Below are 18,770 nucleotides of genomic sequence, written 5' to 3'. Positions count from 1 at the left end.
CTATTTGAGTCTGACACCTTTGCCCTAGCCTTAAGAAAATTGTTTTCAATCTTGAGTTAACTTCCCAGTAAAGCATTACTCTTTTTTTTTTTTTTGTGGGCCCAGAGACTTTGGAAAGCATGCAGAGTATTGAGGATGTGAATTTTTATGTGAGCTACTTGCTCTGATTTCAAGTTATTATTAAGCCTTGCCAGTGAAAATGCAAACAAAACCATGTCCCCAGGGGATGGGGAATAGACATTGCTGCACATTGTAATCAGCCTCTCTTGAAGATTCATTTAATATCTTGTGTATTTTTTTATGAAATGCATTATTCATGTAACAAGATTCACAGAGAAGCAGCTGAATTGTAATTTCTGGGAAGATTCTTCTTCCGAGAGATGGCATTTTCATTATTTAAATCAATGCAGTAGGTCTTGCCTGCGTGAGGGAGGCATGAAGGGAAGGGAACAGCCTGTAGATGGGGCGCTGAGCCGGTCAGCTCCTGCCTCGGACGGGAAATAAACCAAGCCATCCAGTAATTTAAGTCCTTTTTGGGTCAGTGTGTAGCCATTTGAGACTTCATTACACTTTGTAGGTGTTGTTGGTTTTTTTCTTTCCTCAGAAAGAAAATAGTGATCAACTAACACTTACTCAGTGGAAAAGTTTCCTCTCATAAAAATACTGCTTGCGAGCTGCGTTCCCTGCCGCTGCTTCCTAGCGAGTGCTCCCTCGGTTCTCCATCAGGTTCATCTGCCCAGCCTTGTGAGAGGACATCTTGTTTCAGGGTCTACAATAAAAGTTCCACATGTTTATATTGCAGTTCTGTCTTATTTACCTAACCTTACGTAAACCACTGTACTTAATTAACACAGACTCGGCCTCTGTTACATTTAAGACCTTTCTCCACCAGCAGTCCCGCTGAGGTCAGTTGGGCTGTTCAGAGATAACAAAACACAAATAACACTGGTGGAGTTTAATAATATTACAGTGGTACAGCCTGTAAGTGCCTAAGCAACACTGTGTGCTGTGCATCTCTTGCAGCACAGTTGATGGCAAACTTATTTTTGAAAGCAAGTATTTAGGAATTTAATTAGTGCATATAACCATTTAATTATGTTAATGAAACAAAAAATAGGATGTTACAGCTGCATTTGAGATGCTTCATGAGGAGAGGGGTTCTGCTTATTTTGACTGTCCCCCTCCATCCCCATATAGCCATTTTATGGGCATATGGGCCCCCTTTTGTCCTCCTTTCACCCTCCCCTTCCCCCAGAGGATGGGGAAACTTCCCAGATCCCATCTGTCGGGCCTTTAAACAAGCAGGTGACAGCAGAGCTTGCTGGTGGCACTGAGAGCCAGAAGGGACCCCTCGGCAGGCGTTGCCACGTGCGAGGTGTGTGCATCCATCCGTCCTGCGGCTGGGCACCTGGCCTCCCAGCAGCAGTGCTCTGGTACTGCCGAGACAAACCCCAACCCGCAGAGAGCCTGAAGGGTGCCCTGTGCATTCTGACACGCTGAAGCTACCCAGCGGTGAGTTGCTGGCATTAATGTTTTTTCTCCTTTTCTGTTTATTTGCCCAAGTTTGTCCACTACCTCCAATGGTGAGTCATGGAGACTACATCTGCCACCCGCGGCCTTGCGAGCGTTACAACCACGGGACGGTGGTGGAGTTCTACTGCGATCCTGGTTACACCCTCACCAACGACTACAAGTACATCACCTGCCAGTACGGAGAGTGGTTCCCCTCCTACCAAGTATACTGTGTCAAAACAGGTACGAGAGCAGCAGTGTCGTTTCTCCTGTGCTCTTATATTCCTTTTTTTTTAGAGCAAATTTTTTGGTCTGTAATGCCAGCTGAACTTCATCTGCTTCATGGTTAAGTGATGAACATTGATTTTAAGATACTATTAAATATAGTACGTTTCCAAGATCCTGACTGATCCTAAACCATTTCACTTGTTAGCTCTTCAAATCTGTATTTTTAACACCTTCTGGATATTTTTATGTGTACATAAGCTAAGGTCATGATTGCATGTACAAAAAAAAATGGTCAAGGGGAAAAAGCAAGGTCCAGCCCCTGTGGCAGCTTAATGTTAAGGTTGCTTTTGATATATGGCATTGGGTTCATGTGTCTTTTTACAACATACATATAAAAGATGTCTTGTCCTAACTGGCACTTCTGAGTATTGCTGAAGGTTTAATACAAAATAATAACGGTGATAATCAAGCACAACTCTTGTATTGCTTTTTTGTTACAGAACAAACCTGGCCAAATACCCAGGAGACCCTCCTGACTACATGGAAAATAGTGGCGTTTACTGCTACCAGCGTTTTATTAGTGCTGCTACTGGTTATTTTAGCCAGGATGTTCCAGACCAAATTTAAGACACATTTCCTTCCACGGTTTGTACTGTTTTCTACTTTTTGCAGACTGAGGGCCTTGGTTTGGTTTTCCCATTCAGCACTGTTGCTGAGGAGATGGAGTGGCTCACAAGCCTTGCAGATGCCTTCTGCTCTGAGCAAAAGTCTCTGAACCACAGTGTGGAAGGGCACCCCCAAAACCCCACAGTAGTCCTTTCTGCAACGAAGACAAAAAAAAGCAAAGTTTGCCATATCCGCTTTGGGAGTAATTACAGCTCTGCTGCTGAGAATTGTGGCTTCTGCATGTAAAAATAGCTGACAGTATTTTTAAATACTCATTTTCAGGTGCTGGGGGAATTAATTTTTTAACTACTGTAGGCTTAGTAATGTAAGTTTTAAGAAAGAATTTTTTTTCTCTATTGAAAGATTTATATTAAAAGTTTGCTTTCCCTTCATGAGTATTATTTTCACCAAAATTCATAAACATCTTCTACATAAACACCTGTATAAAATACCATGTAGCTATGAGCATTTGTCACTGACTCTCACAGCATTCCTCCTGAGACCGATAGGTGGGTATTACTATTATTATTATCGTCACCTTACAACTGCAGAAACAAAGGCAGGCATACTGAGTTTTAGGCAAAGCTGGTCTGTATTGGGGTTTACACTTTTTTATAGTTTCTAGTCTGCTCAGTTTGCTATGGACTGTGTGACTTCTCTCCTGTACTTGCTTTTTCTTGTCTCTTTATTCTACCACCTGCAGAAAGGAGCAGTAAAAAAGCTGTATGAGAGTAAATATGTCTCCATACCAATGCAGCAGAAAGGACTTGGTGATCTTAATGTTAAATAAATATATGTACATAAAAGTATACACATTATATAAGTAATGTGTCAATTTATATAGATATAGATACGTGCGTATATACAGTATATGGGGAGTAGTATACATATACATAAGTAACTAGGAAGATCTCTGAGGTAATGGGTTGCACTACAGATAGCTTTATTGCCTGTACTTGTCTAGCTTATTGAAATAGCTTTCTGTCCTCTCCTGTTTAGTTTTTTTTATGTCCTGGGACCCATTCCCTCCTGCTAGGACTATACTGTGATTTAATTAGCTACTAAACAGCTACTTTAGGGTTTAACAGACCCTCCCAATTCATAGAAATGTTTTGCTTAAAAAAGAAACCAGCTTAGCGTACTGGTTAAGGAAGCCTTCATCCTTTGAAAGTAAAACCTGAAGGAGACCAAAAATCTGGCCACCAAAGCCCTGTCATCCAGCAGTAGTCATCTCAGTGCCTGCTTACGAGGGCTGTAAACACTTTTGTGCTTTAGCACACATCTTGCCAGGGGTTCAGACACTTTTGACTGGTGAACTACATCTGTGATTTTATATCCGTGATACCTGCCGGGCACAGCACAGCAAACGGTGCTCCTTATCTCTTCCAAGCACCTGTTCTCCTTCCCATCCCCAAACTGTTCTTCACGTTACTGGTTTCATTTTTCCAATTGTAACAGATTCCACCTGACTGTCAACCTGAACAAAGTTTTGCAAACCTGTGAAGGAAGCGTTTCTGTGAATGTTAATGACCCTGTAGCTTCATTTTGCATGACTAGACAGTGCTGTGTTTGCTTAAGTTCAGCAGTAGCTCTGAGGTGATTCTGACGTGCTCCTGCTGTCTGTCATAACTCGTCTGTGTTTGACGTAGAGGCAACCAGGAGGGCTCCATGGGTGACCCCGACTTTGTGGTGGTGGATGGCGTTCCTGTCATGCTGCCTTCCTACGATGAAGCTGTAAGCAGCGGCTTGAATGCTCTAGCACCCGGATACTCGGCTACTGCGGACCAGGGGCATATTTTGCAGACAGAAGATCAGAATCCTCCCGCTTATCCTGGCCCCAGGATCACAGACATGCTGCCTAGTGAGTCTGAGACCTCTGACAGCAGGTCGGGCTGCTCTGAACTGCTCCAAAGTTTGTACCCGTCCCCGGCATGCCAGGCAGCAGCACTTCCCGGTTCAGATCGAACTGACGTATCCCATAGCACTGCCGGGGAGGCTGCATCCACGAGTCTGCGGATCGATATTGCAGATGGTGAGTCTTGCATAGGTGCAGTAAGTGAGTCCATAAAGAGGAGCCATCGTTTGTTTGTACTGTCAGAGCAGGAGTAAACCCAGCTGACTTGCTTGTCCTTTCTCCACGTTTTTGTCCACATCCTAATTTGGACATTTTTTTAATCGTACTATTCCATGGTCATAGAGCATTGTGTGTGCGATACATCCTTGCTACCTGTGGTGCAAGGGATTTGAATCCCAGGCCAGAAGGTTCCTGTCCAGACCCCATAACAGCAGTCTCACCAACAGGGATGTCAGGAAGCACCTGTGTACAGCAGCGAAGCCAACCATCATCTTGCCTGTGTTGGTCTGTTCATCTGCTCCTCAACTCCTACGCTCACAGCTCCCTCAGATGCCATGGCTTTTACAGCAAAGAACAGGATTTTCTTCTTAAAATGGAAAGCAAATCATGTTTTCATACTCAGTCAAAATTAGCAGCCTTTATTAACAAACTCATAGTGTCTGTGCACAGAGCAAACTGTTCAGTCTGGGGCATGTATGCATCGAGCCATGGGCATGGGAGTCACAGCATAAGGGGAACATACCCACAGGACCATGTAGGAGCAGGGGGATTGCCATACGTTACTGTCTGCATTTAAAATGAACGTGAGCATGCATTGGTATCATTGCATTGAGTTCTAATGGAGCTGTATGGTGCGCTGCTCAGCGTGTTAAGGAAGCCAGATAGCTTTCCTTGGAGACATTTCCATGGAGTGGCTTTGATCCTGCCCTCCACTGTCACTAGAAGTCACTAGGCAAAGAGCTGAAGCCCAGTGTCCTAAATTCAGTGTGGGTGAAGGTCTGGGTGAAGGAAGTCTTCCTGCTTCATAGGGCTGGGACTAACTTTCAATGGTATCACAAGAGGAAGAGGACAGCTAGAAGGAGGAGGGAGAAATTACGATGCCAGTAAAAGTCCCTGCCTACTCTGAATGCTGTTTCAGTGATTAATGTAGTAGAAAAGATGTTTGCATTTAGGTTTTTGTGGGCCTAACTTTTTTTTTTTTTTTTTGGAAAAGCTGGGTGGTTTTAGTAGGATGGGTGTTAGAATGTAAGTGGGTCTAGAACTGGCAATACCATATGTCTTGTCAGATTTTTGCAATGTCCATTCCTTTTTTGGTCAAATTGCTAATACTAATACTCTGCAAAAGTAAAAAGGGAAGGTACAATCAGCAATCAAATGCTATTTCTTTTTTCCCCCTAGAGATTCCTTTGATGGAAGAAGACCCTTAGCCTGCACAGACACGTGTCTTCATCGTATTGCACTGTTGGGTGACATGAATCGTGAGGATTTAGAGATAGAAAAGACTATCTGGATTTGGGGAGGGTATTTTCCTGCTTATCAATCTTCCACACGATGATGTCACCAGACTGGGTGTACATCTTAATCCACAGAGGGGATAACAGCGTCAGCATTTGGAACAGCAGCAGTTTTATGAATGAATCCTGGGGATTTAATGAAAGCAGATGTAGAAAAAGAACTGTGGCTTTTTAGAAATGAAATGTATATCTGCATCGCAGAAAGTCATATGGTTCTGTAAGAAATGCTATTGGATTTTGATACTAACTGCCTCACAAAAGCATGTCAGAATATGTACATTTGCTTATAAAGACTGCTTTAAATGGTCTATGGACCTCTAGTTTATGAAGAATCCTTACAAGTTTAAAAAAATACTAGTACTGAAACGCAAAAAGAGAGGAAAGATCCTCTTTGGCTTTCCTATGATAATCAGGAAGCTTTTGATTTAGTTGTTGGTGATTTTGTTTCAGACCATGTCTGCAGAAAATAGAACAGAAATGATGGGATTCATATATACTTTGATGTATGATAGCAAATATATATATATATATATTTAAAAACTCTTAAAGAGAAAGAAAAGGAAAGACTCCCAGGTCACGTAATGATCTGGAGATTTTTTTAAAGGTAAGGCAGAATTTATATCATATACAATATTCAAGGTAAAGTACTGATATTTGTATTTATGCAAGACTTCTGTGACTACATTGCATTTGATAAATCCTGCTATAATATGAGAGATCTAGAAAATGTTAAAATTATGAAATATGTGCTTAAGAAATGTTGAACTGCCCTGCTTCAACCTTTCTTAAGCTCTTACAAATACATATATATACACTAGAGTAATCTACAGTCATAGCCCAGAGCACTGCCTTGTCCCTGTACGTTGTGGTAGTATTCTGAGCCATTATTGTAGAATACTTTTTAAAAAGATAATAAAGTTCCATTTCCGTTCTTTTGACTTATCCGACTGTGTGTAGTTGGCCTTTTTTTCCTTTCCTCACTCCTTTCAGCAGCTGCCACCTGAAGGCTGCGATGGCAGCAGAACACCTGCTCTGTGGCATTTTCAGCTTTATATTCATTTTCCAGCTACAAATGCAGATAGTATTGTTGGTTAAGCAGAGCATACGAATTGGGTGCAGCAGCGGCGCAGCTTCTATAGATGCTACGAAGCTTCTGTAGGGGCTTTTCTCTCCTCTGCGTACTGCAGCAGAGCATTGTGCTAAAGCCTGTATGGACTGATCGCCTTTGTGGTGTTACAGGCTATTCGTTATTTGTCGGGAAGACTCCTGGCTGTTTCATATATGTATTGAAAGCCAAGCAGATTTTCTCATCTTATTTTTGGTATTGCGCAAATGAAACATATGTTCAGCTGGCAGTGTCTGAAGGAAGAACTCACCGAATGTTAATGACAGAGATTGCCATCATGTGGGCTCATCTAAACCAAAGGGAAAAATGAGACAGAGTTCTGATTTTAGGTACAAAGTAAACCAATAATACCTTTATTGCCCTGAGAAGAGGATCACTCCAATTTGCTCTGTTATTTTTTCAGGATTGCTTAATTATTTGTTTGTATTGTGGTAGCATCTAGTGGTCCCAGTCATGAGTCAGGCTGGTAGAATGACAGATGTGCTGCAGCCATTCAGGAAAGTGTTCCGTAGCATCCTGTCAGCAGTTGTATGTGATAGCAAATGGAGACAAAAAAACCTGTATAATGGAGAGGCAATTATTACAGTAATCTAATTATTAGTGATTGATACTGAAAGATAAGACATATTCCACATTATCCTCCAGTCCTGCTTACATAAGATCTGCATTTTTTTCTGCTGAAATTAGCTCAATTGCAGTCGTACCCTCAGGATTCTCCTAGAGCTGTGTCTGTCAGGTGTTAGCACTTTCTTTGCTACCCCTTCCTTTTTAGGTCCCAGAGGTGTCTGCACTACCAGCTGATGTTCAGGATTGTCACCCAGCACACAAGACTGCTCTAGTACCAACCTTGAACTGAAGCACGCCTCAAGCCTACAGTCAGTTAAGTGATTTTTGTTTCATAATGTCATTGAAAAGTATTGAATTTACTTTAGACGCCCTATAAAATACTATGAAATCTGTCTTGGCTGGTCTTGTAACAGCTTGTGAAATTTCATTCCTTATTAAATTTCTGGACTTCCATTTATTAATTTCTGTTATGAAAGCTTCTGATTAATATTTGGAGATCTACAGTTTTATAGATCTACACTGCTGTATATTGCAGTCATTTTGTTAAGGGAGCCAGATAGGGTGACTTAAGAAATGTAAATTTATGGCTTATCAGACCAGCTTTATTTTTAAAAGTGCAGAACTCAAATACACTAGAAAACGTTGATGTATTAATATTGCTTGATAGTCCTTTAATAGCACCATACTAAACATAACCTGCAAAGGTAAAAGAGGTTTTACCATTTTTTGTTTATGATGTTTAAGGCTTCCTGAAGTAGTGTTTTGGGAGGATGACTTGTGTGGTTGAGTTTGGAGTTGCTGAGGGGGAAAATGTTAATGTTAAAAGATAACATACCTGGGGGGAAAGAGAGGACTGTTTCTGCTGCTTGTTTTCTTTTCCACATAGGGCGTGAATTCTCATGGGGAGTCTGCCTGCCTCTGGATCCGCACCTCTGCCCTGACCCACCAGCTAATGCCCTGGGCTGAGGGCTACCCCCAGCTCCCTGGACGCCCTGCCAGCCTGGAAAACGCTGCAGCTCCCTGTCCTGAGATCTCGGGTCATCCTTGAGCGCTCCCTGAGCCTCAGCAGCCAAACCTGAGGAAGGCAGGTGCTCGTATGGCCCCAAGAGACTAGAGAGCTGGTAAGATCATGACAGTATGTTTGCCGTGCAAACAAAAGCTAATAGGAGGATGAGCGCATCTTATGCAGATCATAAGCTGTTTTCACTTGGGCTAACTGGATGTGAACAAAAACAAACCCAGGAAAACCCTTGTTGGTGAAGGGAGAAGCAGCATGTTAGTGAAGATGCACTACCCGTGTGCCTTCAGCAGAGGGAAGAAAGGGTGCGTACTGAGAACTCCGGGAAAGAGAAACAAGAACTGGCTTCACCCTACCAATATTTCTAAAAAATGAAAAAGGAGGAGAAGTGAACAATATGTCAGCCTTCAACACTAACTTATGAACGAGGGCTTGACCTGCAGAGTGCTGGGGAAGGGGTAGGGATCCAAGGTTTTGCAGTAGCTCTGCAGGGAATGAATCACAACCTGAGCATGAGTCAACAGGACCTGGCTGTTGTGAAAATGTTAAATGTCAATACAAGGGTGTTTACATAGAGCTGTAACTGATAAAATGCATGAAGCAATCCTTCAGCTCCACTCAGCACTAGTAAGGCCTCAGCTAGAGCAGAGTATCAAATGCTGAGCAAATTTTTTTCCTCTTCAAGGGAGATGTGAAGTAGCCGGAGGGAAGCCAAGCAGAGAGAATCAAGAATTATTAGAAGTTTGGAAGAGCCTGTCCTAACAGGTCATGTTAAAGATTATGTCGTGTTCAGTGTGAACAGCAGAAGACCAAAGGGAACACAGAAATTTGGTTTTCTATAAGAAGTGTATTTTGCAAAGAAGAAGGAATTCATCCATGTAAGTAGGGCACAAATAATAGGCTTAATTGCAGCTTGAGAGAATTAGGTTAGATATTAGGAAAAACCTTCTAGCCACAGGGATGGTTACAGGCAGGGAGAGATGGTCTGAGGAAGCTCAGAAACCTCTGTTAGAAGAGATTTTTAAAGACCTTTTTAAATAGATAGGGGCCAGGAGAACACTGGGGTGAGATGCTCTCTGTGAGCTTTGGGGTCCCTTCCCATTCTGTTTCTGTGTGATTCCCAGCTTGTGAAAACTGAACTTGGCTGATGCACAGTTTTCCCCATATAAATTAATACCAAACTGATGGTACTGGGCAAACTGGTCAGCAGTCATCAAAATCACAGCCAGAAATACACTCTGTTCCACCAGCAGAAGCTTTTCCTGTGGTGTGGGCTGGACTCCAGTAAAATCCTGTGGATTAAACCCTGTTGCATTAAAGTGACATTAACTTCAGAATTTTGTTCTGTGACAAATCCAAATTTGGGATTTTCTGGTCTTCATGTCTATCTTAGGCAGTTAAATGAATGCAGCCCTTCTAATTCTCCCTGCGCATTAGGTGAAGTAAATCCTCTCTTGGCAGTTATCTGAAGACACCTATTGAGTTCAAGGAAAAACAGCAGCTCAGGCCCTAGAGCACAGAGACCATCGTCGTGTTTATGCAAAACTTGCTTCCCGTGCCCCAAAAGCTGTTTGTTCCTCTGCACTGTGCTGCAGGTGCTGGCATGGCTTAGCACATCGCCTGTCAGAGGAGCAGCACTGATGAGAGAAGCACGTCTCAAGCTCCTGGTCTTGGTCTCCTGTGGATTCCTAGGGAGGACTCTGGAGCAAGAGGAACCAGAAAGTGAGTAAACGTCTGCCCCCAAACCCAGGAGCATCTCCCATTGTCAGGGGTATGTCCAGACCCTTCGACACAGTTCCCAAAGGAACTGCACTGTGGTGGAGGGGAGATAGGCCCTGCTTTGCTCTCCAAGGCCAGGGTGTGCAGCCAGAAGAGACAGACAAATCCTTCTCCCCCAGAATAACGTATGTAACTTCATGCATTACACATTTCTCGCGTCGCTACCATTATATAAGAGCATACATCCCATTCTTCCAGCCCTACCTTTTCCGGGACAGTAAGAAGAGAAAGGGTGGTAGCTTGAGATTAAATTATTTGCTGTCTAGGTGTCAGAGCGGACTTATAATTCACAAAGACCCCATACAGAAATCGGATGGATAAGGCCGGCTGGGATCCTTGAGGCAGCTTTCCTCAGCAAGGCAAAGGGACTGTCCTGCAGGGCAGGGGGAGCTGCTACGTGGGGACATTTTGTAACCCAGGAGAACTAGATTCACTAAACAGAAACGCGGAGAAGGAAGAAAAGACACTTTAATAAAGTCCAGGCTACACGGGTAAGTTCCCCATGTTCTCCAGTAAGAACAGAGGGAGCTGTTTTCTTAATACAACTGGTTCAAAAGAAAGAATAGAAATAAAAAAATAGGGAAGAGGTGGGGAGGGAAGACAGGCTTCCTAGTCTGAGGATCTAGCAGCTCTTTTTGCACCACCTCTGCGTTTCAGCGGACAGACTGGTTCTGCTTGCAGTAAGGACCTTGGTTTGATTTGGTTCCACTTCCTCCATTTTACTGTGTTTGCCTTCTGTTTCTCCTCTGCTTATCCTTCTACTCGCTTTCTCCTTTTTTTTTTTTTTTTCTTTCCTGTAACTAATACTGTTCTTTCAGTTTCATCCTGCCACCTCAGTCGTGCTGGGAAGCAAAACAAGTTGTTTAATTGCAGTGCAGTACCCAGGAGGACACGTCTCCTCTGTCATAAGAGGTTGCTCTTATTTGCCTGCCTCGTTTACCTTCTCAGCAAAGAGGACGAGAAGGGACGTGGAGCTCCTCACTCTGCTGACAAATGGTCCGTGAAAAGGGTTAGAGAGGGACACCGAGGGGAGCCCGCACTGCTACGTCCATGATGTATCTATATGCCTCGGTCCCAGGCTTGTCAGCCCCTGGTCTTTCGTTGGTCCAGAATTTGCAGGTGTATGTGAATGCTCCTATACAAACATGGTATCAGAGATGTTTAAGAATTAGCTGATGTTTCAGGATGTTTCAAAACAAGACATTTTAAAGAGACTCTCCTTTCTGAAACTGGTGAGCTCACAGCTTCAGAAAATGGGCACTGACACAGTCCAGTGAGGGAGCACAGGGTGCACAGCAGGTCACTTCATCTGGCTGCGTCCTGGTGCTCCAGTATGAATTTCTTGTCCACAGGGTAACTGCTCAAACTAAACAGTTGCCAGCTCCTCAGCTGTCAGGTTCGCATCTTTTTGGTTGGTTTTTTTTTTTTACCTAATTAGGTTAGATTTATTTTTAATGCTCCTTATTATCATCCGCTTCTGACTTGCATCCGTCTACTGCTGAGTACATGCTGCTCTTGCCAAAGCAAGTGTCTTTCGGCAGCTATCTCAGCCCCCTGGAACTGTACCACCCTGCGGGAGATGGCACTTGCCACTGTTGTCCCTTCTATTAATTCCATGGCAGCACATGCTGTTCGTCTGCCTTGTTCAGTGCTCTCGTGTTAATAACTGTGCAACTGGTTGTTATTTCTTTCGTAACCATTACCATAGCTGCCTGTTGTTGATAATTCAGGGTTAATTACTCACTAAGATGTTTAGCAGAACAATTTAGCTTCGCTTAGCCTGTTCATTCATAAAGACTAAATACGTCTGCAGTCTATCAGTAATACAGACGTTACCGGAGTTTGGTATAATTGGCTTTTATTGAAGTGCTGCAGCAAAAATGGGGGTGAGTCCAACTGGCAGTCAGCTGCCTGTTTGTACACCTACTGCTTGTTTTTCCATTAGATTCTGGGCAACCACTTGGGGGGAGAGCCGTCACAGTAACTTCCTAGGTTCACTTACGTATTCATTCATATTGCAGCAGTGTGCAGCGCAGATACAGCCATGGAAGTGCCGAAGCCCAGCTTTAGAAAGGACATCGTGGCAGATGTAAGGAGTCCAGCATTTCAGTTAGGCTTGCAGTGCTGGGCTGATCTATCACAAATATATCTTACTGGACATAGACATACCTGCGGCAAGACTTAGCTAATCTTCTCAATGATTTGTGGAAAAAGTGGTAGAAAAATTGCCAAGAAGAAACATCATTAAAGGCAACGATGCCTCCCGTCAGTCTTCTCTGGTCTGGCAGTCTCCTGTTCCCTGAAGTTTTGAATCCAGGAGCTGTTACAGACAGAAGGCTCTGGATATAGGCACTGCTTTTGGTTTCCAGTGAAAGGGATGGAAACTGGGACCCCTTTCAGCAATGATCTCTTTCTGACCAGGCAGTTGGGAGTCCCCTTCTCCTGACTGCCAGAAGCAGAAAACAGACCGCTTGTTCCCATCCAAGGGAAGGTGAGGGTTTAGCATTATACTCGTTTAGAGCAAAACTGGACTCTGGAAACTCCACTCAGCTGATTTTACTTGCATTACGCTATTTTGCAATGAATTGAGGTTGACTGGGTGCATCGTGGTGCTCTGCGTTCCTTTAAGCCTTCACAGCATAGGGCCGTGCAACAGTTCGTCGATAGCCTTTGGCTGCTCTAGGCACTGACAAGCGACAGCAAGACAGTTCCCATCTTAGACACTTTTTAAATCCAGGTGGTGCTGTCTTCATCTTCAGATGCCTAAATATCCTAAATATGCCCAAATATCTTTATATTAAATCTCACAAGAAAGTGATTAATTGTTCCCTGACCTTCAGTGTCTTCATTGAGACTGTATCACCAAACCATATTTTATGTCACTAGGAGACAGCAGATGTAAATCAAGTATCTGCCTGCTCTGGAATATCTAACAAGGGAGGAAATTACTTCCATCCATTAACACAGATGGAGTTTCTTGACAGGACTTTCTGCCTTTGAAATTCAGTTTTAAAATGCAATTTCATCCTCACAGGTCTGCCTGTTGGTTTCCAGCACACAGGGCATTGCCTCAGTTTGTTTGCAGCACTCGCAAGAACAACCACCTGCTGCTCTCTCATCTCCTAAATGCTTTTTTTACTACGTAATTTAAAAACTATAAATAATTTCTTAAAAAATCCCAACACCCAAGATAAACTTAGATTTTGGGTTTCTTCAGAAGGAAAGGTAGTGAGTATCTTTTCTCAAGAAATTAACAATAATTTAATAAGCTCAAAATAACTGAACTCCATGCACTTTACTTCTGTGGTCCAAGACCGAATACACGGTAACTAAAAAGGGGACATTTTTCCCAAATAATCAGCAAGAAATGACAGTGGGCCTTGGATCTCTGGGAGCACCCACGTTTGCAGCACACATCTGCGCATCCTGCGGCCACATCTGTGGGTGACACGAGACCTGGGAGGCCAATGCCTCTGCATGCAAGGGGGAGGGACCAGGCCTCTGCCCCAGTCACCGTCCTGTGCCACCCACGCTGCTGCTACTTGCTCCAGTACGCTGGGCACTGCAGCCTCCACTGAACATGGTGCATGTACAGCCCACGACAGAATGGGCCTCCCTCTGTGGCAGTGCTTTGTAATTTCTTTTCTTTGGTTTGTCCTCTTAGGGTTTTGCACCAGCAGCCTTCAGCGCTAACGAGTCATGGTATCGGCATGTTCTTCTGGCCCGGCTATATGATGTAGTGAGTATTTTCAACTCGCATCAGCTCCAAAGTGAGTGCTGTTGAAAACAAAACAGATTTAAAAATCCTTAAACAAAAAAAAAAAAAATCAAGCGTAGGAGTAGCCTCATTGTTGTGTTGTCCCTGTGTATCCATTTATCTGTTCAGATCAGTCGTGCACTTGAAGAGGAAGTTCACAACAGGGCAGACAAATCTCACATTCAGAATTAGGACCCTGGAAAGAAAAACCAGCTTGTAAACCAGACAAATATTAGCCCGTGATTGCATTGAAACCTCAAAGCTTAATGCGTGTTCGTAACTGCTTTTGCTGGAAAGAAGCAGCCTCTGCCATGCAATTACGTATTTAAGCTCCGTGGAGAAGATTGGTTTACTGAGTGAGAAAGGCACACAGCCCAGGCTGCTGGTCAGAGTCCTGCGTAATCCTCACAGGCTGCAACATAAATACAACGGTTTGAAGGCCTTTGACATTTGATTAGTATTTTTCTCTTTTATAGAGTGAAGACAGTTTGGAAAATGAGCTAAGGCTTTAATTAGTGGGGCCACAGAGAAAGAAATGAAGAATGACTGTGGAGAGCAGTAAGTATCTGCCAAAAGCTTACAAGGAAACTGATGCCAAGCAGATTGCAGTAGATTTAAAATTCCAAATGTAGATGGACTCACACGTGCAGGTGCCAAACACAACTGTTTCTATATAGGAAGGTAGGAAATCCAAAAAAATTCAAAACACAAATTTGTGGTAACTGGGAAATGCTTTACCCCTTGGCCCTGTCACAGAGAATTGATTCTGCTCTCTTAAGCTGTTCACTGCTGAAGGCTGTTTCTGGATTTACACCATACACACTAGAGCAAAAGAGAAACTAAGTTTATTTGTAGCCCAACTGTACCGGGCCTTGACCCACACAGCTCCATCGACGCAAATACTGGTGCATTGGCCAGGAAAAGCGGTAGCAAAGGTGACTAGACACAAAATGTACAAAGCAGACTAAAATTATCAGCAGTCTGTGGGGTTACTGAAAATGGCAAGCATGCTATTTTCCAGCAAACATGATTTGTGAGGTGATGGTTGCTTCACAGGCAGTGAGTCACAGAAGCTTAGCCTCTGCAGCGTCTCTCTCTCCCCCTTAAGCAGCACTTTCCATGGCAGGAACAGGTAGGTGTAGATAAGAGCAGCGTCTTGGGCTTATGCTGATGGCACAAAATGAGCAGAAACTCTTGCCAAGTCAAAAAAGGTAGAAGAAATACGGGAAAGGCCATACAAACATAAAACACGTTTCAGGTTGGAAGGGTTGGACTCTGAGGTGTGGGTGACGCCAGAAGCGATGTGACACCCAGCTCCAAGTGCTTTCTGCAGCTACACCTGGCTGGCAGCTGCTGGCAGCACTGGTTGGGGCGTCGCTAAACCGGGCACCGAGCGAGGAGGAATGAGACGCAGCACAACTGCTCTGTCTTGTTATCCTGGCATGTGAGACCCCAGTCGATGTGACGACTTGCTGTGGGGCAGGAGGCTGAGTGGCAGGTCACCTCTCCGGAGGGGGCTGCGGTGGCAGGGCACTGCCGGGAAGCACGGCCTCTGGCACAGCTCCATGGCAGGCGGTCCCCCTGCCCGCACCGCTCTGGGGTCTCTCCCCCCTGGGGGTGGGTGCCGGAGGCGGCAGCAGCAGAGGGGCTGCCAGCCAGCCCAGGAACTCGCCTGGCTGCCCACCAGTCCTTCCTCTTGAATCTGCGTAGAAAATTACTAATGATTCTTGGTAAAAATATGATCTAGTATCCAGACTTCAGATTATTCTTCTAATGCCTGCGGGCATCCTTCCATGTGGAAAAAAAAAAAAAAAATGTTCAGGACTTTTTCTCAAAGTTATTACATGCTTTGCTAATAAACCACTTTGGAGATCCTTAGAAGAGTAATGTTCCTGGGAGGGCAAGAAGCGATGTGCTGTTTTTAGTGCTTCCCCCCACCCTTTGTGTTTTTGAGTGGTACAGCGTGATGTGTTGCAATTCATCTGTCATTTTCACATTTGGAGAAGTGGTCAGAATGGGGCAATCCAGCCATCCCAGCTGAACACGCTGTTGTTAACTTGTTAAGTGACAGGCGTCTCGGGTGCAACAGGAGCCGCGAGGCTGGCGTGGAGGTGCTGACTTTTAAATCCCACTTGCATGCAGAAACTCGGCATATGTCAGCATGTACAATTTTCAATTTCACGGGACATTTCTTTTGGTGTTACCAGTGGATTTTGTTTTACCTTCATCTTCCCTTTTTGTTAGTGCTGCAGGATTTATTCCTTGGGGCTCTCTCCTGTTTTACCTGATACCGTGCACGCTGTGCGATTCCCTGGGGGGTTCTGTGGGCAGAGACCTGAGCTTTGCACAAGTGCGCATGTGTATACACTCACACGTAAATGCCGGAGAATTCAATAACATGAGAGCTGTCACAGGTCATTTTACTACAATTCCAATGTTTGAAAGGTACCTAGGTTAGTGTAAGAACAGGTTTCAGCTCTGGTCTGCTTTTCTTCACAGAATACGGGGAACAGCTGCCTGGCCAGCGGTGCTGCCCAAACAAAGGTCTCCCCCTGCTCAGACTGGCCTCGGGGGGAAGCTGCTGCTGCTGCATTTGGAGGGCCTGAAATAGGGATTTTCCCTGTACAGCTGTGGAGGTCAGACAATTGGGGGCTGTATTTTATATATATTTATTTATAAATAAATACATATATTAAGTATGGGAGTTTATTTTTCTCCTACAACCTACTCACCTTGGAAAGCAGCAGAGCAGGCCGAATCACTTCCTCGGACACTATCCTTTTGCGTATTTTTACCTTATTTTTAAGAATCCAAAGCAGGGTAAGCACAGGCTCTGAGCTTTTTTTGCCAAGATCTGACCACACTGATTTCAACAGACAAAACTTTGGTTTCAGAATGCTAAAATGAACATACTGGCATTTTCAAGCTAAAAGTTAGTATGTTGAGTAATTGTTATGCTGAGACTGATGGAGCACTTGCGTCAACTGATCAAACTTTGCTCTGTTAGACTTTACTGATCTTGCTTTTCTCTTTGCTCAAATTAACAGTCACATTTGTAATTGAACTCAGTGGCAGCCAAGGTTATAACGGTATAAACACGCAAAAACCTGCCTCGCCAAAGTCTTCAGTCTCACTAAGAATGAAGCTCACAGAAGCACATTCAGGTCAGAATTGATGCTACCTAAACCAGGAAAAGATTCACTTGCAGAGGCTCGTTTTGGATCTTTCTATATCCATAAAGGGAAAATAATTATCTTTGTATGTGTATAAATTTATCTTTTCTTATTCTACCCATTCTGTGGACAAACTGTTAAATGCCTTGATAAAAGCTTTCTAAAACACTTTAATAATTCCCCAAACACTCAACACAACCCACACTGGCTTTTTCTTTTTTTTTTAAATCTGAAGGTTTATTAAGAAGATCACAGATTTTCCTGTTCACTGTGAAATCCAGGTGGGAAAAAAAATCAAGTAATTCTTGGTATTTAATATGATAATTCTAACTGAGACTTACAAGGTAAAAGAACTTAATGTCATTACCTATGCAAGATATGAAAATGCATGCCTCCAGAAATAATGACCTTATTACAGCATTGATCTTGCGTGGGCAGAAGCCTGCTTTAGAAGAAGCCTGTGGGAAATGTTCATGTATTTCACCTGCCTATTGTACGTTATAGGTGAGCCCAGAGGTGCAATAAGATACACATTTGGTAAGTGTCTTGCATGTAAGAAATCAGAGATTTAATGCATTAATCACTAGAGTGCAATTATAGACCTTAATTGAGAAGGTATTAGCCGTTTGCCATAGATAACCTTCAGTGGCTATTAGAATTTCATAGTCTGAGTTCATTACAACTGGCAAATGCCATTTTGCACAACCAGCACACACAAGGGCCTGTTACTTGGCTGGAAGTACATTTTTTGCAGTATTAAATCCACTCCATTAAATACAAGAGAGAGCACCTGTTCAGGTCTTATTTCAATAAAGATTACATCCTAGTTGCATTTTAAGGGAGTTTATAAAGAGAGCACACTATTAATGTATTTTATTAGCATGTTTAAAATGGGACACACTGGAAATATTACAAACCCATCAGTAGAAGACATCGTGGCTGGTGATAAGGTGCTACGTGCGCAGCTTGCTATGGGTATGTGACTTGCCTAAGACAACAGAGGAGAAGAAACACGTCTGCCTAACACAGACACCTGGCAGAAAGACAACGTTGTAGCTTCGATCATGTCTTGCAAGCGACAGAACAACATAAGATGGTTGTGTAGGTGTGTCAAAATATAACATGCTCATCTGCATCTTTTGGAATTACATTACTTCCTCTGTGCGAGAAGGCACTGAAAGACGTCAGCACACTGCTACGAAAAATACAGCTGCATTAACAGAAAATGTCACTTTTTTTTTTTCTCTCTTTGAGTTACACAAGCACAGTAGCTCAATCTATTGGCATCTTTATATTATAGAGTCCTGTGATTTACACATTTTAAACTTAGGGTTTTTAAATAATTGAATCAAAAAGATTTAATCCAGAGCAAGTCTGCAGTTATCATAGTAGCGTGTGAGCATTGTGCAGTGGTAAATCAAAGTCAACACACCAAAGTGGAAAAGTTTGAGGTCAGATTTGCACCCATAACTTGACAAGAGCTTTTGCCAAAAACACTTCTCTAAGTTTGTGACCACCTGTCACAGCTGACTGTACAACAAGCAGCAGTGAATACCTCGCTTCCACACTGAAATG

General features: G+C 43.4%; 1 protein-coding gene and 2 long non-coding RNA genes across 5 annotated transcripts in view; 2 read left to right on the top strand and 1 right to left on the bottom strand.

Annotated features, from left to right (window-relative positions):
- SUSD4 (sushi domain containing 4) overlaps positions 1-6,719 on the top strand; it is a 74,399-nt gene extending 67,680 nt beyond the window's left edge. For all 3 annotated transcript variants that reach the window (XM_055816380.1, XM_055816381.1, XM_055816382.1), the window contains 4 exons: positions 1,564-1,755; positions 2,241-2,385; positions 4,056-4,438; positions 5,660-6,719. In XM_055816380.1, the coding sequence (XP_055672355.1) occupies positions 1,564-1,755; positions 2,241-2,385; positions 4,056-4,438; positions 5,660-5,688 (749 nt within the window). In that variant the 3' untranslated portion in view covers positions 5,689-6,719. The remainder of the gene's footprint in view (positions 1-1,563; positions 1,756-2,240; positions 2,386-4,055; positions 4,439-5,659) is intronic.
- LOC114013399 (uncharacterized) overlaps positions 1-18,770 on the bottom strand; it is a 42,129-nt gene that overhangs the window by 20,788 nt on the left and 2,571 nt on the right. The window contains exons 2-3 of the long non-coding RNA XR_003556328.2: positions 7,253-14,042; positions 634-769 (exon numbers count right to left, since the gene is read on the bottom strand). This is a non-coding gene — a long non-coding RNA (uncharacterized LOC114013399). The remainder of the gene's footprint in view (positions 1-633; positions 770-7,252; positions 14,043-18,770) is intronic.
- On the top strand, positions 13,882-18,183 carry LOC114013400 (uncharacterized). Its single transcript, XR_003556329.2, has 3 exons — positions 13,882-14,004; positions 14,499-14,580; positions 16,522-18,183. It is a non-coding gene; the product is annotated as an uncharacterized LOC114013400 (long non-coding RNA).

This window comes from Falco peregrinus, chromosome 11 (assembly GCF_023634155.1).
Source record: "Falco peregrinus isolate bFalPer1 chromosome 11, bFalPer1.pri, whole genome shotgun sequence".
NCBI classification, from domain to species: domain Eukaryota; kingdom Metazoa; phylum Chordata; class Aves; order Falconiformes; family Falconidae; genus Falco; species Falco peregrinus.
Note: the sequence above shows the minus strand (reverse complement) of the source record. Positions and strands in the feature narration are given on the sequence as shown.